Source organism: Notamacropus eugenii, chromosome 1 (genome assembly GCF_028372415.1).
Source record: "Notamacropus eugenii isolate mMacEug1 chromosome 1, mMacEug1.pri_v2, whole genome shotgun sequence".
In the NCBI taxonomy this organism is placed as follows: Eukaryota; Metazoa; Chordata; class Mammalia; order Diprotodontia; family Macropodidae; genus Notamacropus; species Notamacropus eugenii.
In genome coordinates, this window is record NC_092872.1 from 82,043,842 (window position 1) to 82,069,683 (window position 25,842).

At 37.5% G+C, this 25,842-nt stretch overlaps 1 protein-coding gene across 9 annotated transcripts in view; it reads right to left on the reverse strand.

The window, feature by feature from the left end:
* Positions 1 to 25,842, reverse strand: part of ANKS3 (ankyrin repeat and sterile alpha motif domain containing 3) — a 45,160-nt gene that overhangs the window by 16,490 nt on the left and 2,828 nt on the right. For 2 of the 9 annotated variants that reach the window (XM_072607672.1, XM_072607736.1), the window contains exons 2-11: positions 21,335 to 21,506; positions 16,576 to 16,774; positions 16,253 to 16,374; positions 12,428 to 12,509; positions 8,956 to 9,091; positions 6,597 to 6,815; positions 4,881 to 5,012; positions 3,781 to 3,893; positions 2,399 to 2,575; positions 516 to 640 (exon numbers count right to left, since the gene is read on the reverse strand). In XM_072607672.1, coding sequence (XP_072463773.1) covers positions 516 to 640; positions 2,399 to 2,575; positions 3,781 to 3,893; positions 4,881 to 5,012; positions 6,597 to 6,815; positions 8,956 to 9,091; positions 12,428 to 12,509; positions 16,253 to 16,374; positions 16,576 to 16,774; positions 21,335 to 21,504 — 1,475 coding nt within the window. In that variant the 5' untranslated portion in view covers positions 21,505 to 21,506. Of the gene's footprint in view, positions 1 to 515; positions 641 to 2,398; positions 2,576 to 3,780; positions 3,894 to 4,880; positions 5,013 to 6,596; positions 6,816 to 8,955; positions 9,092 to 12,427; positions 12,510 to 16,252; positions 16,375 to 16,575; positions 16,794 to 17,361; positions 17,380 to 17,437; positions 20,774 to 21,334; positions 21,507 to 25,842 lie in introns of those variants that run through there. The other 7 variants (XM_072607681.1, XM_072607691.1, XM_072607700.1 and 4 more) reach the window with 7 other exon arrangements.

A 25,842-nucleotide genomic window follows, 5' to 3' on the forward strand; every position in this document is an offset into this window, starting at 1 on the left:
AGCAGCAAAACAATGACCAGGATAACGTAAATGAAACCAACACTAAAAGACTTGAACTCTGACCAACGTAATGTCTAATCATAACTACAGCGATCTGAGAGTGAAGCTACTACCTCTCTGCCAGGAACAAGAGGGGATGGAATGAAATGAATGAAGCTTATATTTACAGATATCATCTTTGATTGGTTGATTTATTTGGTTGACTATTATTAACTGTTTACAAGAGAGGGTTGGGGGTGGGGAAAATCATATCAAAGTGACAGTGATATAGAAAGAAAAAAGAGCAACAATCAAACTTTCTGTTTTAAAAGAAATCGACAAGGCTTGCAAGGTGCCTATGGTTATCTGCTTGGTTCTACTTAAGTATAACCTTTCATTTAATGAGTAATTAAGCTGCTCTCTACAGAGATATGTTCATTTCTTTTGATTCTGCAAAGTCAGAAACTAGATTTACTCTCAGTATCTTGGCCAAAACAAGATGGGGAAGAAAACCCACAAATATTCCCCATACTCACGTAATGCCTATTTCTTTCAGATCACTCTCTGTAAGAGTCAGAAAGATGCGGAGGTCCACATCCTGTTCTTCAAACACTTGCAGGTACTTTAGACACCCGATCTGCTCCAGAAGAGTTGCAAGGTCCTGGGATCCATTCAACCAAAAATGAAGAGCAAGAAGAGATATCATCCCTAAAGAAAAGTGGCTACATGAAAAGTCAGTAACTGCGTAACCTCCCAGAATGTGTGTTCTCCTAACGTCACTTACCCTTTCCTAGGAGCAGAGAGAATTCAATAACTAACAAGGGTCGGAAGTAAGGTGGATATGTGAAGAGAATCTAAGGTTCTCTGAGCATGTGTAAATGAGCAAACATCTAAGTATTTCTAACTTACAAGTGCTAGGATGTGGGAACAGAATGGCAGACTGATACAGTCACCTAGGCACACAAGAATGTTCCAAAATTAAGAATACGGCTTTGAGAACTAGTCATCTTAGTAAGTATCTCTACGTTGAAGGACTGTTGGAAGGCTGTGACTCTCCAAGTGGTAAGGTACATTCTAGGATGTGAAACATATTGGGATGTAGGGACAATCTAAAAATGGACCCCAAGTCTCCAGGGGTAGTGCCCCTAGATACAATTTGTCTCAAGAGCACAGATGTGGAGAAGTGTTTCTAGAAGAAGTTTCCTAATGGAAAGTATTCTAGGTATAATGGCATGCTCTTGAAAGATTTTGTTTTGTCCATTTGTTTCTTTTTTTCTTCCCCAAATATTCCTACCCCATCTTGGCTCCAATTACTAGTTTTTGCATGTTTAATACCTTGAACTTCAGAAATTTTATTTCTTTTCCTATGTACGTATACTTGGTTTTTCAGAAGGAACCATGAATTCTGACATTGGTCTCTTTATAGACACAATGGTGTCTAACATTCAACTAGAAATGTCGTAAAAATAAATGTTGCTCTGGGTACGTGCAGAGTCTATCCATTATCCTAGATAAAAATAAAAACTAATCAGGCTGAATTATATGTATATAAATTGGCCACAAAGTCAAAAGATAAACCTTTAATCCTATCCTTGAACTCAAGAGTTCTAAAATCCCTATACACATCCAAACCACTTACTGGTTTAAAATAATATTTGAGATCAAGTTAAAAATGGCTAGGAAAAGTCCACAAGAGATCAGAGATTAACTTTCATATTGTGAATCAGATCCAATATACATGGCCAGACTCCTGAAACCCTTAACTCCCAAAGTTCAGACCATTTCTAAAGGGAGACCAAGTTTACGAGTAAACTTATTATCACTCTCTCTGCTGAGTCTTTCTCACTGTGTCTAACTTAACCCAAAAGTTTATATGCCTCAAATTAGGGCCACAGGCAAAGAAGACCTATGGAAAGTATTTTTTGGCAGGAGCCATTTAAAGTTATCATAAAGGAACCAAATCTAGCAAAATACTACAGCTACGTCACTAGGCTTCTTCCTTCTTTTCTTTAAATGGCACAGATATAAACAAACAGCCAAGCAAGAACTTAACAGACTAAGGGATCCTCAATGAACTCCTTAGATATGGCAACACAAAGTAGCTACTCTATCCTAATCCATATTTTCCTGTCACTTTGGTACTAACGGGAAGCTATGCAGCCTGGGGGATAAGAGAGCTCCTCTAAGGAAAAGCTAGAAACTTGAAGTCAAATTGGTTAATCTATTATTATGGAAGCTTTAAGTCCACATCTGAATAGGGGCACCATTGGACAATTAACTTAATAAACAAAGAGGTGCTTTTAAAGTATTAAGAAAAGATGACAACAGATATAGTCCTCTCATTTAGAAAAGCACAAAATCAGACCAAAGACGTTCAATTTCCCAATTAAGAGTTAAGATTGAGTGCTTCTTCTCTTACCTGGGGTCCTGAATAAGTGGGTCTCTCTGATCTGAAGATGGAGCCTGGAGGACCAGACATCCCAGAGGTCCCACTGCCAGGAGGCCAATGGCTCTCATTGTTGCTGTAACGATTCTTAGCCTTCGTGTAACTTTTAGCATGTTTTCTAACGGAGCTTTTGTGAGAGTGATCTGAGTCCTGTAAGACAGAAGATCTCTGTTTAGAAGGAGGAGGGAAGGCCTCAAAGGTAAGAAAGCTTCCGCTAGGAACAGAAGGCGACTATTCTACAGTTGACGCTCAAGTCATACAGGATGAGTTTAGCAATTTAGCAACTCTTTTTATAATAAAAATAAAACAAAAATAATTGGTCCAATAGGATTTGGGGCTGTTTATTATAATACGTAGTAGCATTTAAAAAATGCTTACTGAATAAAAGAATTCCATATCACCATTAGCTTAGTTCTTCTATTACCAATCTCCACTTTCACTGAGAGGGGAACTGAAACAAACATTCAGTTCTCTGTCCAAGGTTACATACTAAGTCTAGTGCTAGGAAGAGAATCCATATCCAGGAACTCATGCAATCAAGTTACTGTGCACAAAATACGGCTGTTAACATTCCAGACTGGAAGCACATTGAAGATAGGGTCAGTCACTTTTATCTCCACCAGGGCCTAACATGGTGCTTTGCACACAGTAGGTACAGAAGATCTGTAACTGCTGAATTAACAAATAAAAAGAGGTATATATATCTATATTCTATCTCAGGGTTAGGGAATATTAAATAGCCTAACAAGAAAAACTGAATGGTTTTCATCATCTAGATCCAACAGGTTAAGGGAGAATGTCTAAATAACTCAAATTCAAGCTCATGTCAAATTTCACAAAATCAAAACGGCAAAGATATTCTATTTTAATGTTCCAGAAATAACAATGGATCTGTATATATGACCATACACTAATTTCACAGTCAGGCTGATAGTTCTTCATTAACCATCAATAGTTCATGCTAATTCTCACCTTCACGCCTTTGCTTATATTGTCCTATTTGAAATATCCTCCCCCTCCACTCAATCTATCCAAATCTTATCCATTCTTCAAGATCAATTCGAGTCTTTCTTCCTCTATGAAGCCTTTCCTCCAACCATTATTAATGTCTCCTTTTTCTGAATTATGACAGAATTTATCACCAAGCCACTCAATTTGATACTCAATCACCTTCTGATTCCACATCTTCCACTTCTGATATCCTCCACGGCATCTGTGCTAGATATCCAAGACTTACATAATATTTGTGAATACTTGTTGGCTGGCTGACCAACTCGTTTGGAACATTGGAACTTCCTATACAATGCTAAGAAAGGGTTGAGCAGAAAGGAAATGAAAAGAATCACAATGCTTACCTCATTGCTCTCCAAAGAAGCCTCACTACTGACCCCAAGGGCTTTGGCTAGCCCCTCACTGCTACTACTGCTACTCCTGATGGTTACTAGGTTGGTACAGAATGCATTTTCCTCTAGAAGTAAATAGAGGACAATGAAGAAAAAGGATTAGTGAACCGGCTTCTGAGGTTTCTGAAAACACAGCATCCCTATAGAACCAAAGCCAACCAATCTCCTAAGAAATCTATTATATTCCAAGGTGCCAAATACTCTTTCAGTGTAAGTACAACCACTTCATGATCATTTTAAAATGCAGACATGGAAAATATTACAGTATCTCAAATTTGCAAGAATAAAAAGAGCCAATCACTAATAATTAGAGAAATACAAATAAACTAATTCTGAGATTCAATTTCATACCAACAAGACTGGTAAAGATGACCAAAGAGGAAAATGATACATATTAAAGGAAAAACAGACACAGTGTGAACCGAGCTAACTATTTTGGAAAGCAATTTGGAACTCTGCCCAAAAAGCAATAAACTATGCACATCCTTTGATTAAATGATACCACTACTAGGCTTGTACTCCAAAGACATAAAAGAAAGAGGGAAAGAACCCATATGCACAAAAATACTAATAGCAGCTCTTTTTGTAAGGGAACAGAACTTCGTCATGGCTGAGTGCTATTAAACACTGAAAGAGGATACCTGCCCAGCATAATTTGATATAACCTTCCACGGAGGAGGGAGCCTGGACCAAATGACCTGTTGTCCACCCATTCACACAATTCTAGACCTACTATTTACTGACATGAGCCAACCCAGGTGAAAGAATCCTTTATTTTCCGCTCACCTAGAAATAGGTTCTTTTTCTCTCTTTTGTCCCATTGTGCAAGATGGATTTTTCATGGGACTAAGCCCACCAAAGACAAAAATATCTATGCTGCTTCAGCGTATGGACCAGTGTTACAAATGATAAATTATTCTTGTTGCATCCCAAATTAAACATCCTATATGAAAAGCTGAATCCCACACGCAGGGAACTGCAAACTGAGAAGGACTAATCTTAGGTGAATAAAGTTTCTCATATTTATATCTGCCAACCAGACAGTGCCATACCCCTGCTGCTGTTGCTTTCCACATCCTGCTCATTGATTGGCGAGGTGACGTCCCGATATCGGAGATCCTCCCCTTCAATACTATTCCCCTCATTGTTGGTAAAGGTGACATAGCCCTGCAGAGGTACTTGTTCTATGTATAAAATAGAGACAACACATAAACACAGGGCACAGCATTACATCTTTCAAATAAACCAAACCAAAAAAAGCTTGAAGGAGCTTTTCAGAAGGCATTATCAATACTAGAAGACACAGGGTTTAAACAAACAAATGAAAGAACAATGTTCTTCCAAGGAAATGATTGACATTTTTGTACCTAGATATGTCCACAAATATGAGTGTGTATGCATATTTTTTTTGTAGTAGATCTGAGCTTTCGTTGATATATGGAACTCCTGAGGAGAAAATCCTTTCTATCAACACCTTTCTGCAATTCAGTCTCAGAGAACTACATGAGCTACTGAATGGTTACATGACTTGCCCAGGATCTTATACTACAAAGATACAGACATACACACACATACACACACACACACATACATACATGTGCCAGCCTTTCAGGTTGGGGTACTTCCTTTCAACACACCTAATTCACATAGGTTTAGCTGAGACGTACTTATTCCTGTACATCCTCTCATCACATACATTTGGAGGTATAGTCAATCATGCAAACAACCATGTATCTTTCAGGTAATATTTAAAAAGTTATCTCGCTAAACTGAAAAAACGCCAAGCTGCAGCCTTTTTTTTTTCAAAAGTCTAACAAGTTCACTGACAAAAATGAATGAAAATATAAACCTTCTTTGTGTCTACTACTCCTCAGCAAAGCTGAAAAAAAGCCTGAGAAAAAAGATGTTCTGCCAAAAAACTAAGCTCCTGAAGCTGAACCATTTCTTGTTTTTAAATACTTAGGATTACTGAACTTTACTCTTTATATCTTTATCTCCAGCGCCTACTTTAGTACATATCAAGTCCTTAATAAATGACTATTGACTGAGTGGTTCTTACGTTTATAAAAATGAAGGCTCAAACATTTCAGAAAGTACAGACCAAAAGGGAAAAAGCACTAAACCAATTTCTTCTGACATCTTAAGCCCAGAAAACAGTCCCTGATACTTCTCTGTCTGCGCAAGCTCCTCAAAATTCTATTGAAAATAAACATCTCAGGTTCTCAAAATTCAGTTACTGGCAATATGGGCATGTAACTAGAGATCTAAAACAGATAACTACAGAACTCCCACAATGTTCAGAGGAATCACGTGACAACTCAAAGCTTTCAGATTGTAAGAGTTAAAACCACTATCTTGTGAACAGCAGACAAATGCCTCAGGCCATTTGATCAGATGATCAAATGATCAAACATGAAGCAGGAGAAAGAGGACTCTAAATACAATATCTCTCCCTGATGAGCTGGCCACCCTCTGGGATATTAACAAGCAGAGAGGTGAGATTGCCACTATTCCTATATGCAGAGAAAACATTTTGAATTTTTTATCTTAGCTGGTGATGGAAAATCATGGAGAGGGAAGCAATCAACATCAAGATCTAAGGAAAACAACAATGTTATTTTTATAACTGTGAGCAACTTAATCAATGAACAAAAATGTAAACTGTTTCAAGTCTGACTGCAGACTAAAAGCTGACGACCCACGCTGCATAAGCTGGCGCGCTGAAACCCTCTCAACGAAATAAACGCATGAAAGAAAGCGTTACAGACCGGGACAAAGGAACAGGTCAGGAAAAGAGACGGGAAGAATTCCTGGTCCAGGCTCACCACGGCAAGGCTGGCGCATCCTGCCTCCAGTGCCGATGGCTGTGATCTTTGCCAAAGCCTGAGGCCCTTCGTGGATACTGAGGCCCCTCATCTTTCTTACAGGTCTTTGCCTTTGTGGGACAGAGCAGGATTCATCTGAGGAGCTCAGATCTTCATATTTTTCTGTGAATCAAACCCAAAAGTCGAGAGAAATTTGCTCAGCATTATACTTTATTACTAGCTATTTACAGATAAGCATCAAAAATAAAATGGAATAAAAGAGTTATCATTGGTTTTCTTTTAAGAAAAGTTTATGTCAAAGGCCCAACCCATAAGAAATACCACAGCCAGTCAAGTTTTATATGGCTAACAAGGGATGTTTTATCATGTGGTATGGCTGGCTAGCATGGGGATGACTTCAAAAGACAATGAATTTTCCCTTTAAATAAGAGCTCTAGAGCAAGTCATCATTACAAATTAATGTAAACCCTTCTTTAATCTCTATGTATTTTCCACTTGTTATGTCCCTCATAAAAATCATAACTTTAGAGCCAGAAGGAACCTAAGAGATAATCACAGGATGATGAGTTCAACATCTTCACTATCTATTACATAAAAGCTTAATTCATACTATGATTTTTTTTTTTTTTACTTTTAAGGGATATGCCCTCATTCTAATATTCTAGGATTTGGTAAAGTACATGTCACCGTGGTGATCCCCAGCCCGAAGCACAGTGCTTACACACAATGAGGACATAGTAAAATTTTAAAACTGAAATAGTAAATAAATACATACCCCAACCTATCCATGCCCCTCATAAATTTGCAGAATTTATTGTACCCCCCTCTAATATAAGTGTCAGTTTATATATTTCACAAACTTCATTCTGTGCTCAGTATACAAATAAGAAGTTCAAAAAGTAGCTACAGTTAAAGAATGAAAAATCTAGATTTAACTTCAACTCGCTCATTTAACTGGAAAGGTATTTTCTTTGGCAATTTAAAATGAGGCAGGCAGATGCAGAGGATGTGCAAAGTGTGGGTAAAGGCACATGCACCAAAATAAGAAAAACATGACTAAATGAACACAAGCAGCCCTCTGTCATCTACACAAGGGCTTCGTTTTCTTCTCAAATTCTTGCTGATACCATTAGTTTCAGGATTATCACAAGTCTTTTAAGGACATCATAACTATTCACTATTTGAGCTACAAAGAAAGCCATAAGATCATATACGAAAGGATGGTAGATTCAGAACTCTAAGGGACCTTAGAGATCGTCTACTCCAACCACATCCCTCATTTTACAGATGAGGAAAAAAAGACCTGGTGAGGTTAAATGACTTGCCTAAGGACACATAGGGTTTAAGTAGCAAAGTTGGGATTTAAACTCCATGCCTCTGATTTCAAATCCAGAGCATCACTCTGGGCACCATCAAATCTCCCACGTTTGGGAGCCAGAAAGACAGCAATTTTTAGCTGCTTAGGCCAGTGCTTTGCAGTATTTCAAGATGTGGTGCTACCTCCAATATGAAGCAAGAAAGAGGAAAGTGATCAAAAAGGATGGGGAAACTAGATAGTTTTTTTATACTCAAATATTTGGTATCGCTTCATTTTAAAGTCTGAAGTACAGATGAATTTTCCAGAATATCAGCTATACCTACCTGGGACAGCTAGAAGAGCTACCACTACCAGGAGCACCCTATCCTCTTTCCCCCCCACCTCCCTGGCCTGTACCATCCTAGAAGCTGCCAGGAATGCCCTCTCCCTAGTCTGAGCTGTTTGACTACTTACAGGGTTTTAGCATAATGGAAGTCAACAACTTCATTCCTTCTGATGAGACGGAGGACCACCAGACCTTGCCGCCTGCCTAATCACCGCCTCCTAAAATCCTCTGCCCTGCCTGTTACGTGCAGTGATGTCTTCATAACTATTTAAGTAACCTAGCAACCTTGAACATGCTCCTAACCGCTGCATCCTTAGGAATTCTGGGTCATTCCATCTCCCCTGCAGCTCAACTTTCTTTTGGATTGTCCCTTCAATCAGAATGCAAGCTCCACGACAGCAGGGACCATCGAGCTTTTTCTATTTGTGTCCTTAGCACAGTCCTTGGCACGCAGTGAACACTTGATAAATGCTTTTTTATTCACTCACTGATTCATTAATCTTGGATTATGATTTAGACAAGGCCTAGCATGATACCATATATGAGAATAAACACACGTGAGACGGTAATGATGATTAGTAAAAGGGTAAATGTTTGTTTCTACAAGTTCAATTTAACTTTTGATTTCAACACAATTCTAGATAAACACAGTAATTTACCTGGACTCCTGTAAAGAGTCTTGGGCAGAGATGCAGTGTGAATGTCTATCAATCCCACTATCTTCATGTGCCCGTATTTCATGGCGAGTGCTCGGGCTGTGGCCCCAGTGTAATCCCCCACATCTACTTTCACCCCCTATTAAGAAAAGAGTTTAAGAGTCAAGAATCCACACAGTGACCCGACCTGAGGCACAGCCACTGCTCTTCACAGGTGACAAGGACAGGGAAGAGGAGAAAAGGAAACGTACATTTCATAATATCCAACTCTTATCACCTTGTTCTATGATACTATCTCCAAATTTTCCTGATTTAGAGAGTATCCACTATAGAGTGAGTTTAGAATTAAAAAAGACGAGGAAGAACCCTTATTTAGAAATGGAAATTTCCTCTTACTCATCCATATGTAATAATGAATGAAAGAAATTCATCCAACAATTGAATACCACTTCATAGGCACATTCAATATACAACATAGCACTGTGGTAGATAAAAGGAGAAGGGATACAAGTGGATCAAAGACAGAAAGAAGCATGACGGTTATCATCTTACTGCAGAATGAGACAAACACTTTTAACATGGAAAATATGAGAATTAGTTCTACTTTACTGCATATTTGTTATAAGAGTTTAATTTTTTTTCTTTTAAATTGAAGGGGGGCTAGTAGAAAGGAAAGACTAGACGCTTGTTAATTGAAAAATAAAATGAAAGATAAAAAATACGTTAAATTTTTTAAAATCCAGTAAGTACCATCTTATATTTGTTGAACCCCTTCATATTCATCATTTCATCTGATAGGACAGTTATTTGCTTCTATTTAACACATTACAGACATGCAGAATTTTAGGGTGAGATTCTCTAGCATCCCTAAATTTAACCTTTCATTTTATAAATGGAGAAACCACAGCTCAGAGTGATAAAGAAGCAACTTGTCTGAAGTCACAAATCAAGGTCCTGGGATAACTAAGTGAGTAAAAGAGGAACACAACATCATAAAGAAATAAACCATATCGCTACTAGGACTGTATCCCCAAGAGATCATAAAAACGGGAAAGGGTCCCACATGTACAAAAATATTTATAGCAGCTCTTTTTGTGGTGGCCAAGAACTGGAAGTCAAAGGGATGCCCATCAATTGGGAAATGGCTGAATAAATTATGGTATATGAATGTAACGGAGTACTATTGCACCATAAGAAACGATGAACAAGAAGACTTCAGGGAGGCCTGGATGCCGAGTGAAAGGAGCAGAACCAGGACAACTTTGTGCACAGCAACAACCACAGTGGGCAAGAGTTTTTTCTGGTAGACTTGGAATTTCGTAATAACGCAAGAACTTATTAAAAAAAAAATCCCAATGGTGGTTTTCTAAGGCAAAATGCCTTCCACACGCAGAGAAAGAAATATGGAAGTCATTCACAGAATGTAGCAGATCATGTTTGTGTGTGTGGGTGTGTGTGTATCATGTTTTGATTTGTTACATGATTTCTTCCATTTATTTTAGTTCGACTACATAGCATGACTATAGTGAAAACGTATTCAATAGGAAAGTATATGTAGAACCTATACAGAATTGTATGCTGTTGTGGGGAGGGAGGGGGGTAGCGGGGGGTAGGTGTGGGGGGGATAAAATCTTAATTTTATGGCAGTGATTGTAAGACATTAAAAAATAATAATAATTAAATTAAATTTAAAAAAAAAAGAAAGAAAGAAACCTTCGCTATAATTCATCTGTCCTCTTAAATCACTGAAGAGATTGTTTTTTTTAAAGAACAAGACCACTAAAGAGCTCTTACTTCTTAAAATTAGAATACAGGGTTTTAAACTGAGCACGCTGACCTATCATTACTGTGTTAGTCTCAGTATTAAGGTACCTATATAGCTGATCTGGTTTCATAGTGGGATAATAAGCTAACAAGAATTTAGATTTTTTTAGGGGCCTCCAATATCATCTAAGTCTAAACAAAAGGATGCCACTAGGGCTGTCTAAGTCTAAAGACTGAGACTATGAAGGGACTATTTCTGACCATCCTTTCTGGTTGGCCAGTAAGTACTGTGGAAACCTTCAAATGTAATCAACTGATAGTTAAAATGAAGTCACTCTAGTTGTGACTTAAACCCAAGGTTTGTCTTAAACACAAAGTTTCCAAGAAAGTCTTTCGTAGATCCCAGAAATACAGTGAACATTACTTACCCTGGACCTTATACTTTAAAAAAAAATAAGATTTTTTCTCAGGGTGAAAGAAGAAAGAAGACAGAAGAATCTTATCTGCTCTAAGTTGATCATAATAACATGAACAATTAGGAGAAAAAGAAAATAAAAGATAAATAATTGTACAATAACAATAACAATGATAAACCTTTACATAGAGTACTTTAAAGGCTGACAAAGTGCTTTACATACATTATATCATCTGATCCTCCCAACAACCCTATGACACCTACGCTTTTATTATTCCCATTTTACAGGTAATGAAAGTGAGGCAAGGTTAAATGAGGAAGGATACGAACACAGGTTTCCCAGACTCAAAGTTCAATGCTCTCTCCATTCCACCACTACCAGCTTCCAGTTATTCCCAATTCAAGAGGCACCGAAGTGAATAGATAATCCACCTGGCTGGATCAAGAACATGGACGAGTTCTCTGCGATAGAACAGAGCCACTTCTCTGACCAAGACTGACAGAAGGGAAGTCTACTTCAAAGAATGTGGCTTTGCCATGCTGGGTCAAGGCCATAGCCTCACTCACTGCTGGGGATTCTGCTGGTTAGAAGCAGCCTGGGCTGCATGGTCTGAGCTTACTCCCCAGGGAGGAACTCTTCATCTGACCATGTTCTGGGGGCCTGGATACATTCTCTATTGCATGCTGACTGGTTAGTGAGGAGGCGGCTGACGAAAAGAGAAAAACTGTCCCCAGAGTAAGGTTTTACAACACTCAGCTGTCATGCTGTCTGGTTAAGTCAGAAACATTGTTCTGGGCTAAGCCACTGCTTGATTCAGTACGGCAGTAGAGCAGCTAGAAGGCAGAAAGAATTCCTATCCTACAGCCACACTAAGCTGCTGCTGACTACTGCCAACTCTTGATGAAAGCACTAATGAAACAACAGTGTTGCACATATGATCCAAAACAACAAATCTTCAAATACTTTCTTGTACAATTGATTGCATACACATACTGACTAACGCTGGGAACATGATCTACAGTTAGGCAGCAAAAATGCTAGGAGCTAGAAAGCAAAGGGAAATACCTTGACACATGATTAGCTGCCAATGGATTATGGGTCACATAAGTAATCTGCAAAGCAGATAAGCAACAACTGATCATGAATCATTCACATGTATGTAATATGCTACTGTACAATCACTGTGCTAGAAGACAGAAGTCTTTTGGTTTTTAATTTAGGAAAGATAGTCCACAACATTTAACTCCTAGATGCCAAGAGTTCCTTACTAGCTGTGGTTGAATATGCACACTTACATGATTCAGAAGATACTGAACAATTATTTCATGGCCAGAAGCAGCAGCTTCCATCAACGGAGTAAATCCATAAGTTGGTTCCCTGCAAGATACAGGCTAAAGTTAAAGGTCACCAAAAAGAATGAAGTTTTCTATTTTCACTCAAAACAAAAAACATCCATCTTCTCCCTGAACCCTAAGATAAAATCAAAAGTGATCTCCCATCCTCCTCTGAATTCTTACAGCATTTTCTTATGTATTTACCATATACATTCAAGTATTATAGAGGTCAGTCTCACCTAGATTATAAATTGTGGGCAGGGGACTATTTCTTATTAATATTTTTATCTCTCTTAGCACATGATAGGCACTTCAGCATTTACACGGGTTTGCAGATTTGAAAGACAAAACTTCATTCTCCCACATTTTATCTGATTAAAAAAATACGTTCCCTTTTACAAGTATTAATTTCATTATTTTTATTTCCATCAGATTCCCTTTCTAAAAGGAGATTCTACTTCACTGTATTAACAGACCTCAAACTATGTTATGGAGTAGTAATCTTCAAAATTATTTGGTACTGCTTGCAAAATAGATAACTGGAACAGATTATACACAGAAGAACCAGAAATAATTAAGCTCAATAACCCTAAACCTTAAAACATGAACCCTGGAAGGAAAAAAAAAATTCCTATTTTGTAAGAATTACTGGGTAAACTGGAAATAAATTTGGTGGAAATTAAGTGTAGACCAATATCTTATACCATATTTCAAAATAAACTCAAAATGGATGTGACCTAAAACTTTAGAAATCACAGTAAGAAAAAAATTAGAAGAGAATGATATCCGGTACCTTCCCATAGTCACAGGTATAGGGTAAATTCTGAATTTCTTAATCAGATAATGGATAGAGATGAATACAAACTAAAGTAGAATACATCTGATTATATGAAATTAAAGCTTCTGCACATACAAAATTAGTGCAACTAGAACAAGAAAGAAATTGGGACAAATATTCATAATAAAGTATCTCTGATAAAGGTCTGATGTAAAAAATATATAGGCAGAACCAAAAGCCAGTCTCCAATAGATAAATGACCAGAGGATACATATGAACAGTTCTTAAAAGAAAAGCTACACGTCAAAAGCTAGACATCAAATCAACAAGTATTTGTTAGCAGCTCCCCAGAACCATGCACCATGCTAAGCTTCAAAGACAGCTAGGTGGTACAGTGGATAGAGCTCTGGATCTGGAGTCTGAGTACAAATCTGACTTCAGTCACTTACTAGCTGTGTGACCCTGGACAAGTCACTTAACCTCTGAAGTTTGCCTCAGTTTTCTCAACGGTAAAAAGGGAATACTCAAAGTATTTACCTCACAAGATTTTGTGAGGATCACACAACACAACCTTTGTAAAAAGCTTAGCACAGTGCTTTTTAGGCACTTAATAAATACTGGTTCTCTCCCCCTTCCCTAAGCGCTTGGCAAAAAGACGGTTCTGCTTACAAGGAGATCGCAGGTTAAATGAAGAGAGAACATACAAATAACTATGTGAAAACAAGAATATACAGGATAAAATGAAGATAATCAACAGAGAGAAGGCATTAGCCTTAAGGAGAACTAGGAAACAAAGAACTAATGATGAAGCAGGCTATTTTTAACTTTCATTCTTTTCTTTTGTTTGAGTCTTCTTGTACAAAATGACTAACATGGAAATGTTCGGCAGGATTGCACATGTATAACTTCTATACGATTGTTTACCATCTCAGGAAGGGGAGACAGGAAGGAGGGAAGGAGAGAATTTGGAACTCAAAACTTTAAAAAAGACAAAAAAACAAAAATTGTTTTAACATGTAATGGGGATATATATATATGTATGTATGTATATACACACACACACACACACACATATACACTCATACATACATACAAGGAGAATTGGGAAAGGCTTCTTGTAGAAGGCAAGATTTTAGCTGGGACTTGAAAGAAGCTACAGAAGCCAGGAAGCAAAGATGAGGACAGAGAATTCTACACAGGAGGACTAGCCAGCGAAAATATTCGGAGGAGGTAGATATCACCAAATCATGAAGAATAAAGAGAAATGAAAATTGAAACGACTCTCAGGTTGTTGCCTCACACCCAGCAATTTGGCAAAGATGACAAAATATGGAAATAGTCAGTGCCATAAAACTTACAGAAAGTCAGGCATAGTATATAGGTTTCAGTTAACAATCATTTATTATGTTCAAGGTACTGTACTAAGGATAAAAAGAAAGAATTAACCCCTTTCTTCAGGGAGCTTACATACTACCCGGAGGACAAAACATAAAAGGGAGTTGAACAGCAAGATAAGGAGTTTAAGGGGAGAAGGGGCGTGCCGGTGAAATCTGGAGTCAGAAGCAGGTCCAAGAAAGGGATGAAGGATGCTGGCCTGGACTCTTCCTCAAAATGGCTGCTCTGAGAAGCCTACATCCATGGAAGATCAGGGCCAGAAGGGCAGATTATTTGAAAAAAGTGACTAAGAGACCAGGAGATTCCACTGTTTGGCATTTCCCAAAGAGGTCAATGATAAAAAGAAAAGCCTCATATGCAAGAAAATATTTATAGAAACTTTTTTTGTAATAACAAATTTTTGGAAGCAAAGCAGATACCACATGCTGAAGAATGACTAAACAAGCTGTGGTATGTAAATAAAATGAATTACTGTTCTGTACAAAATATGGAATACAACAAATACAAAGAAACACGGAAAAGACTTAGACAAACTGATCTGAAGTAAGCAGAAGCAAGAAAATATCATAATAACCGTCATCACATAAAGGGAAAGAAAAATGAAACAATCCAACCTGAATGCTGTGGAATGTAACGACCAAGCCTGGCCTCACAGACATGAGGAGGCACCTCCCCACTTCTTTGCAGAGGTGAGGAACAATTCATAAAATGTCAGACTACTTTTCTGCACTGTTTAATTCTGCTGAATTGTTTGTTTTTGCCCTCTTTTTTATTCTCTGTTACATGAAGAGCTCTCAGGAAAGGGGAGGAAGAAGAATACATCAGAAAATTTAGGATGTAAAAACAGAAGATATCAATAAAATGTATTTCATAAAATAATTCTTTCACATTAAAATTAAGTGAAAAGTATACTTAAATCAGCATCCATGATGCATGTGGCCCTATCCCTGAGTTTCTGTTGCATGTTTAAAAAAGGCTGTTGCTCCTGACACCAGCTTCTCACCCTCCAGTCCATCCTGCTGATGGTCGTCAGATAAACTTAAAAAAAAAATCTTAGGATACCATTCTTATGCTCAGAAAAATATTCAGGGGCTCCCTACTGTGGGAACTGTCTTCTTCCCAACACACTCCCCTGAAATTCCCTCCTTCTTCCTCTCCGTTTGAATCCTACCCATCCTTAAAGTCCCACCATCTTAAGTCCTATACTTTCCATGAAAACTTCCCTGATAATTCCAAGTTAACAGTTCTCTTGCCCGTTCCTGACCATCTATAGTACCATCCACAGCAAAATATATTGTCTGGACAAATGTATTTTAGCACTTGATTACATTCAATTTGTTTTGTCAGCAGACATGATGATAAGCTCATTAAAGGCAAAAAACTATGTTGGATGTTTCTTTTGCATCCTTCAATATGCCCATTTCATGCCATTTTCTAGATGCTCAATAACTAAAAGCTACTCTTTATGGAACATCTATTTTAACTTTTACTGGCACCTGGGCATAGAATTCCCAAAAACTATTTTATTTATGACTGGAAGGGAAGAAGCAATTCTTATGGGCACCTGATACTTTGAAAGAAAAATACAGAACTCTCCATTGATCGTACTTTACCTTAGGTTGGCATTCGCTCCATTGTCCAAAAGAAACTTGACCATCTGCTGGTGCCCAGCACTGGTACAGTGGAAGAGGGCAGTCCAGCCATGAATGTCTTTCATTTCTAACTCTGCACCTTGCTTCGAAAAAAATGAATAATGGTCATTATTGCAATAGGTGTTGGTAAATTGTGCTTCATAATGGAATAATTTAGAAATGAATATATATATAACAATCCACTGAATGGTTCATTTCTGTGCTAATGGCTAGAGTTCCACTAGATCTCATTAAGAGTTCTGAATACTTAGAATTTCTTAAGAATTTCTGAATTCTTAGCTCACCTGGAGAAGAAAGTAGGCAATGCTCTCATTTCCACAACTGGATGCTAGCATCAAGGGTGTTTGGCCTTCAGGGGTTGGAACATTGACCTTGACTCCTGCCTCCAGCAGCAGGTGCACAATGGTGTCATGGCCAATGTAAGAAGCATACATAAGAGGGGTCCAGCCACCACAGTTCTTCTTATTTAAATCCAACTCTCTCCTAAGCAAATAAAGGAACCCTAAATGGTACCAGCAAAAATGGCCTCTTAACCACTTACTAAAAAAACAAAACAAAACAATAATAAGCCAGGAAAGAAAAGACACGGAGAGAACCATGATACTGAAAATAATTATAATTTCTTTAAACAATGATTTTTTTTTTTTTTTACTATCATTAGATATTTCCTTGGGTTGGCAGCCAAGGAAATGTTTCCTAATTGTTTTAAAACAAAAACAGAGGTTCCCACATCCCTCAGCATCTGGTTCACAAACCCACTTATGAGTTCACATTTAGATTTTCCCATCCTTTTGTTCTACGGCCAATATTTCTCTCACAAAATCAAAGAATGAGAATTGGAAGGGATCTCAGAAGTCATCTAGTCTAACTCATATACAAAATGAATCTTCACTAAGACATATTTAACTTTCAGAATGCTAGAGTTGACTCTTGCTCTCTATCTTTTCTTTTAAATCAGAAAACTGCTATCTTTCTCAGAGGAAGGGTAAAACAAGAAAAGGGCAAGAAAATGAGCTGTCCCCATTGATGTGACATCTTCCTTTCTGCTCCCAGAAAGCCCCCATTCCTACCCCAGCGTTCCAGCCAACTTCAGCCAGTTCAGTAAAAGATCAACAACCCTTCTTTTTCCCCTCTGAGTTCTCTCACCATTTTGTTTTCTGTGACTCAGTCCATAGTACATGGCATTGGGACTCTGGTCAGTAACAGCGAACAAAGCAAAAAAGTTAAATTTTAAAGGATGTGCCTCAGGTCAATGGTCTTTGTGGCAACACGTGTGGGAAAGCAGAATCCAACTAGAAAGGCTGAAAAGGCTATTTATTCTGTACTTTAGGGTACAAGAAGAAGTCTGATGAAAAGCAGGCTTTCAGGGAGTTGAAAAATAAAGAAAACTCAACACAAATATAACTAATGAATATTAAAGCAAACTATCAGATAATTAGCCAAGAGGCTAAAACAACATATTAAAAGGATTATAAATTACAATTGAATTTGAGTTATACTAGGAATGTAGGATTTACAGAATCAGAGACTTAGAGCTGGAAGAGAGCTGGGTTCAGATTTAGCCTCAGATCTGTGTGATTCTGAACATGTCACTTAACCTGCAGCTGTTTCATATGTGGTATTCATATGGTTTGTACACAAGTACATACTCTACAATCCAGTAACACTGGCCTCCTTATAACTCTTCGTACAAGACACTCCATTTCCTGACATTGGCTGTCTCTCCTAATTTCTGATTCCTGGTTTCCTTTCAAGTCTCAGACTCTCCTGACTCCCCTTCCCTTTGTTAATTATCTCCAGTGTGTCCTTTATATATCTGGTTTGTAAATAATTGTTTGCATGCTGGCATTCCTCTCCCATTGGACTGTGATCTCTTTGAGAAACAGGATTCCTTTTGCCTTTCTTTGTAAATTCAATGTCAGTGCCTGAGACATAAAAGGCACCTATTAAATAGCTGTTGACTTGATTTGACACCAGATAAAAAGGGCATTTTCATGTACATAGTAAAAAACAAAAAAAAACAAAAAAATTTTACATAAAACTGGAAACCTCCACTACGTGCAACTAGCTTTTCTTTTTAAGTATATAATAAATTCAACATGTAATTTTCAAAGCAGTCCCTACTTATCTGTGGTCCTTCTAGACTGGCTATGCCTTTAGCAGAATTTGATGGTTAGACCAATCACGTTAAGATGCTTTCCTAAAAAAGAGAAAGGAAATACACGTACAAAAATATTTATAGCAGCTCTCTTGATGGTGGCAAAAAATTGGAATTGAGGGAATGTTGGGGAATGGCTGAACAAGTTGTAATACATGACTGTGATGGAATACTATTGTGCTAAAAGAAATAACAAGGGGAATGGTTTCAAAAAAAACCTAGGAAAACTTATATTAATTGAACCAAAGTGAAACAAACTGAACCAGGAGAACATTGTACACTGTAATAGCAATATTGTAATGATAATCAACTGTGAAAGACTTAGCTACTTTGATCAATAGAGTGATTCATTACAACTATGGAAGACTCATGATAAAAAATGCTTTCCACCTCTAGAGAACTGATGAACTCTGGGTGCAGATCGAAGTGTATTTTTCACTTTTTATTTCAATTTTAGCTTTTCCTACCTTTTTTTGGAAAGGAGGATGGGGGGAAGCCAACATGACTAATACAGAAATGTGTTTTGCAGGATTTCACATGTATAATGGGTAGCATGTTGCCTGCCTTTTTAATGGATGGGGAGAGAAGGGAGAGAATTTGGAATTCAAAATTTTTAAAAAAAGAATGTTAAAATAAAAGATGCTTTCTTGAATAGAATTTCAATTGTAATGACAGTTTGAAGGCCTTGCCTGTGTTTGCTATTTTCTCACCCTTTCAGGCCCAGTCTCTTCTTTGCTTCCCCTTCAGGAGCCTACTCTTTGTCCATTTTGGTAGGCCTCTACTCTTAGCTTCCTCACTTTGCATTTGCTGCTCTGGCTTTGAACCCCCTGCACTTCTCTACTCAGCACCACGCTGCTAACTCAAGCCTTGACTGATTCTACCTCCCTCAGCCTCCTCTCCCCCTTCACTGGAGGGTAGAGTCTTCCTTTATAGAGGGCAGAAACTGAACTCTCAGGTCTCTTCACTTTGCATCTGCTGCCTTGCCTAATTTCAACTCCATAGAAAAAGACTGGGTATTTTCTGGTGATCTTCCCTACCCTTTCCCCTTTCCTATTTCCTTTTATGTATTGTCTCCCTCGTTAGTTTTTAAGATTGTATTTCTTTTTACTAATTATATTTCCAGCACTTAGTGCAGTGCCTGGCACATAGCAAGCACTTGTTAAAATGTTTACTGGAAATTGTAGCTATCAGAACGGACCTAAGTTAATTGTATCAACCTTCCCATGAGTATTTGTATTTTAATTTGTTGTTCGGTCATTTTTTCAGTCACATCCAACTCCCTGTGACCTCATTTGAGGTTTTCTTGGCAAAAATACTGCAGTGGTTTGCCATTTCCTTCTCCAGCTCATTTTACAAACAAAGAAACTGAGGCAAACAGGGGTAAGTGACTTCGCCAGGGTCACAAAGCTAGTAGATTCTGAGGCCAGATCTGAACTCACAAAGATGAATCCCCCTGACTCGGGGCCCAGGATTTTATTCCCTATACCACCTAGCTACCCCTTGTATTTTAACAGGGTACTATTAAAGACGAACAGCTGAGTCAGGATCTAATGGGAAAGAAAACCTACAAACAAATATGTATGAACAAGACAGACATAGGACAAACTGGAAATAATTTTATGAGGAAAGATACTAGCATTAAAAATTTTCAGCAAAACCTGAATGAATCAATCGCTAAAGGTAGCAACATGGAAAACACAGGAGATACTTCTGAATAAAGAGATCTAAGTCTTTCAAATCATAATTGTCATCCTAAAAACTCACGTTTCTATGGTGTTTTAAGGTCTACAAAGTATGTTGAGTAAAATATTCTTGTCAGGTGGTACAAGCATTATTATCACCATTTTATAGCTAAGTAACTTGAGACTCAGAAAGAGGATGTGACATGCCCAGGGCCACAAAGCTAATAAATTCAAACCCAAGTTGTACTAGATAGGCAAGACACATACACATAAGGTCAGCCCTCATAAAAGAGGAACATCTTAAAAAAAAAAACTTTTGAAGACTCCAATTCATTTTCCTTTGACAAATCACATATTTACTTGAACAGTTAATCATTTTTTAAAAATGCTGTTTCTCAAGGGGCATTTGGCTGCTTCTTTTAAGGTTTTGCTTCAGTTGCTCAGAAGCCAGAAAAATCACCTACATAGCTGTGACTGGAATTCTGGAGGAAAAGAGAGGAAATTAAATATCATATGAAAAAATGTCACATATGTTAAGAAGCAGAGTTTTGCATTTGAGACAGTCCTGGATTTGGAATCAGAGGACTCTGATTTGAAGTCTCGCTCTTCTGTTCACCATGGGCAAATCATTTCACTTGTCAGGCTTCAGTTTTATGATCTGTGAAACGAAAGGACTCTAGACTAGTCTACAAGGCTCTAAATCTTATGAAACTTACAAAGGATTTTAATATGTAGAAAATTCCATATTTAATATTTCAGAGAGGAATACACTGCTGGCACTGACATTTTCTCACACAATGTCTATTTACACTGGATTGAACCCCACGGTTCCATAATAGTATGATCAATTTCTACCTTGAACTTTGGTGGGGAGGGAGACAGTTAAAAATTTTTGCAAGCCTTAAACGGAAGCTATAGAATTATCTAGTCTTGAAAATAAAGTACATTTTGAATACTTGAAAATAAGAAAATATTTATTAATCCAAAACTTTTTTTTTTTAGTTTTCCCCTCCTATTCTCAATCACTAGGAATAAAAACCACCTTCTTTCCTACTTATCTGCCAAAATACTTTACAGTCCATAGGCAAGGGAGCATTCATTCACCCAACATGATTACTGCACAACTACAATTTGCAAAGTAAGAAACATAGAGTAGTAAGAGAAAATCTAAGAGAATTAACATTTCCCAGGGTAATCTCTTACCTCTGAATACATTCCTTCACCACTTCATATTGCCCAATTGAAGAAGCTGTATGAATATCCAGAGGAACATCTAACTCTTCTCGACAAACTACATGACCTGGTCCATGCCACATGGATAAACTACGGTTAAGCAGCTCAGATTCACTGGCTTCGTCACTAAGCTCAGACATCTCTATAGTGAAAAAAGAACATATAAAATTCACTTTTCCCATTCTGAGTGGATTTTAATATCTGAATGCTAATTCCCAAAACAGTGTAAATTCACTGTTCTAAGAAATAAGACTGACTTTATTTGTTAATTTGTATGTGTATGTATACAATATATAAAATCACAGGATAATATGAATTTAATATATTCTCCTGTGATTTGACTAACTCCTTCACTCACCTTCTTTCAAATGGCTGTCACATCAGCGTACTGAGCCAATATATTCAAAAAAGTTGACTATAAAAAAAAATTTCCATACAGAATTTCATTTTCCCTCCAATTCTCATTTTAAATACTCAGCAACCAGGCAGACCATGTTTAGTCAGCAAAGACAGTATAATTTGAAAGGATTCCCAATCTATCAGTTCTAGATAACTTTTGTAATCCCAGGGGGTTATCCCAGCATTCCAATGGAGGAATTTTGAGTTCTACAACACTGAAAGACAGTTGAAACTACCATATTAGAATTCTTTTAGCTAAGTATGTGCTATATCTGTCCTTATTTCATCAATTTCAAAAAATATATATAAATTAGATAGCTCATTAAAAGGAAATATCTATGCAATATCTTTGGAGAAAATCTTTTCCAAAAGTCAGAGAGATCATCTCCCCATCACATTTCACAAGGTATCCATGTGATGAACCACATCACTGAAAGTTTCTCACAACCACTGACTCACGAACTAAAATAAATAAAACCCAAAATAAATTCACTAGTGTTTGAAGCAAATGAACTATACCACTCAGCACCATATTCAGTGTCCAAATATATCAGAAAGTAGAAATTTATTAAATTATCAAAGAATACAGCCTTGCAAACTGCCAGTCACTCTCTGGGAATTTATACAACAGAATTAAAAGGGTTAGCTCTTTAAAACAGGCGAGCTTCTGCCATGAGTTGGACAGCCTGGCCAACTTGAGCTTGGTCAGTTCTCCACAGCACCACTGTTGGGTAGCCAGTTATCCAAGACGAACATTTCAAAATGCCCCAAGTGGGTCTAATCAAGCTCTTTAAGTGTTCCAAGATCTGTACCGGCTAACTTCAAGACTTCTGAAACTAGAATATGATTTGGGGTTCTATGAAGATTGGATAAAACTTGTATTTTGGGGGTCACTGGATCAGACACGAACCTGTAGCTTCTTCAATTAGGCTACAAAGCACATTTTATTCCATTGTCTGAATCACAGAATCATAGAACACTGAGCTAAAAAGAGAACAGAGATGATCTGGTTCAACCTATTCACTTCACATAGGGGACACTGAGATTCACCGAAATGAAGTGACTTGCCAAGGTTACCCACGGTTCCTATTTACAGAAAGGAAACACCTCTAACTCAGCTAGCCTAAGAGATCCTGGTTGAACATTCAATTCAACAAACACTTAATAAGAATCTACAATGTATAAAAACTAGTAGGTTAGATGCTGGAGATACAAAAATGAAAAAATGATAATCCCTCCCTTCAAGGGTCTTACGATCTAAGCTGTGCTACACATATTTAATGTGACAGAGCAAAAGAACAGGTATAGAAAAAGGCTACAGGAAATCTGAAGATGGAAAAAATCACTTGAGGAGGTCATATGATGCAATGAAAAAAGTGCTGGATTCAGTGCCAAACCAATCAAACTACCAAATTATTTTATAGAGCTAGAAAAAATAATAACAAAATTCATCTGGAAGAACAATAGGTCCAGAATATTAAGGGAATTAGTGAAAAGAAATGTAAGGGAAGGTGGCCTAGCCATACCAGATCTTAAACTGTATTCTTATAAAGCAGCAATCATCAAAACTACTTGGTACTGGCTAAGAAATATTGTGATGGAGCAGGTACATAAGACACAGTAGTCAATGAGGATAGTAATCTACTGTTTGATAAACCCAAAGACTTCAACTTCTGGGATAAGAACTCACTGACAAAAATTGTTGGGAAAACTGTAAAATAGTGTGGCAGAAACTGGGCATAGACCAACCTCTTATACCCTATATCAAGATAAAGTTAAAATGGGTGCACAATTTATATATAAAGGCTGGTACTATATATATAAGCAAACTGGGAGAGCAAGGAAGTTTACCTGTCAGATTTATGGAGAACGAAAGAATTTATGACCAAACAAGAGATAGAGAACATTGTGAAATGCAAAATGGATAATTTTGATTACATTAAATTGAAAAGTTTGCACAAAGCCAATGTAATCAAGATGCGAAGGGAAGCAGACAACTGGGGAATAATTTTTACAACCAGTATCTGATAAAGACCTCACTTCTAAAATATATAGAGAACCAACTCAAATTTATAAGAATACAAGTCATTCTCCAATTGATAAATGGTCAAAGGATATGAATAGGGAGTTTTCAGATGAAGAAATTAAAGTTATCTACAATCATATGAAAAATGCTCTAAATCACTATTGATTAGAGAAATGCACATCAAAACAGCTCTGAGGTACCACATCACACCCATCAGGTTGGCTAATATAACAAACAAGGAAAATGATAAATGTTGGAAAAGATGCAGGAAAACTGGAACATGAAGGCATTGTTGGTGGAGTTGTGAACTGATCCAACCATTTTGGAGAGCAATTTAGAACTATGCCTCAAGGGCTATGAAATGGTGCATACCCTTTGACCCAGCAATACCACTTCTAGGGCTGTACCCCAAAGAGATCATAAAAATGGGAAGAGGACCCACATGTACAATTTATAGCAGCTCTCTTGGTGGTGGCCCAAGAACTGGAAATCAAGGGGACGCCCATCAATTGGGGAATGGCTGAATAAGTTGTGGTATGTGAATGTAATGGAATATTACCGTGCTACAAGACATGACGAACAGGCGAACTTCGGAAAAACCTGAAAAGACTTAAATGAACTGATGCTGAGTGAAAGGAGCAGAAGCAGGAGAATGTTATACACAGTAACAGCCACAGTATGCCAGGACTGTTTCTAATAGACTTAGCCCTTTCCAGCAATGCAAGGACTTAAAACATTTCCAAAGGACTCTTAATGCAAAATGCCATCCACCTCCAAAGAACAAACTCTGGAGTCAGAGCACAGAATAAAGCAGACCATTTTCTGTGTTACATTTTGTTTTGTTTTTCTCAAGGTTTTTCCCTTTTGTTTTAATTCTTTTATGCAACATGACTAATGTGAAAATGTGTTTAATAGGAATGTATGTATAGAACCCATGTAAGATTACATGCCATCTTGGGGAGGGAGAGGGAGAAATTCTGGAACTTATGGAAGTGATAGTTGAAAACTGAAAACAAATAAATTAATAAATTTGGAGGAAAAGAAAGACACAAACTGATGCTGAGTAAAGTGAGCAGAACCAGGAGAACACGGTACACAGTAACAGCAACACTATGAGATAACTAACTTGGATAGACTTACCTCTGCTTAGCAATGCAAGGATCTAAGACAAGTCTAAATGACTCACTCAGGATGGAAAAGGCTATTCATCTCCAGAAAAAGAACTATGAAGTCTGAGTACAGATGCAAGCACACTATTTGCTCTCTCCCTTTTTATTTGTTTTCTGTTTTTTCTTTCTCGTCATTTCTCTCACTGGTCCTAACTCTTCTTTACAACATAACTTATGTGAAAATTGTTTAATATGAATGCTTATGTAGAACCTGTACCAGATTGGGGTGGGGGAAGGAAGGGAGCGATGGGGAGAAAATTTGGAACTCAAAATCTTATGGAAGTGAATGGCAAAAATTAAAAATAAATTTTTTTTTTAAAAGAAGAAAATGCTAGATTTGAAGACACAGAATCTGAGTTCAAATCCTAATTATGACAGTTTTTTAGCTGTGTAACTTTAGGGACAAGTCACTTAACCTACAAAGGCTTCAGTTTCCTCCTCTAAAATCTGAAGGTTGAACCAGAAAATCGCTAAGGTCCCTTTCAATTCTGAAAAGATGATGCCTAAATAGACAATGCTTACTTTTACTTGGGCAGGGAAAGAGTCAGAGATGGCACTTAATCTTAGGACTTGAGGTAGGATTTCAAAATTCAGAAATGTGGAAGGACTAAATATAGCCTTCCAGACATGGAGAAATATGACATGCACAAATAAATACACAGAGGTAGAAAATACATAGACAGGGGCACAGTTGGCTACATTTCAGAATCAATAAATAAGAGGTGAATGAAAGAAGACTAGAAAGGGAAGTTAATATCAGGATAGTGAAAGGCTTTAAATGCCAAGTTAAGGAGTGTGTATTTTGTCATAGTTCACATACTGACAAAATCATATGTCCTTGATGTGTTGACAGTTTGTCCTGGAAGCAATGAGGAAATTACTAA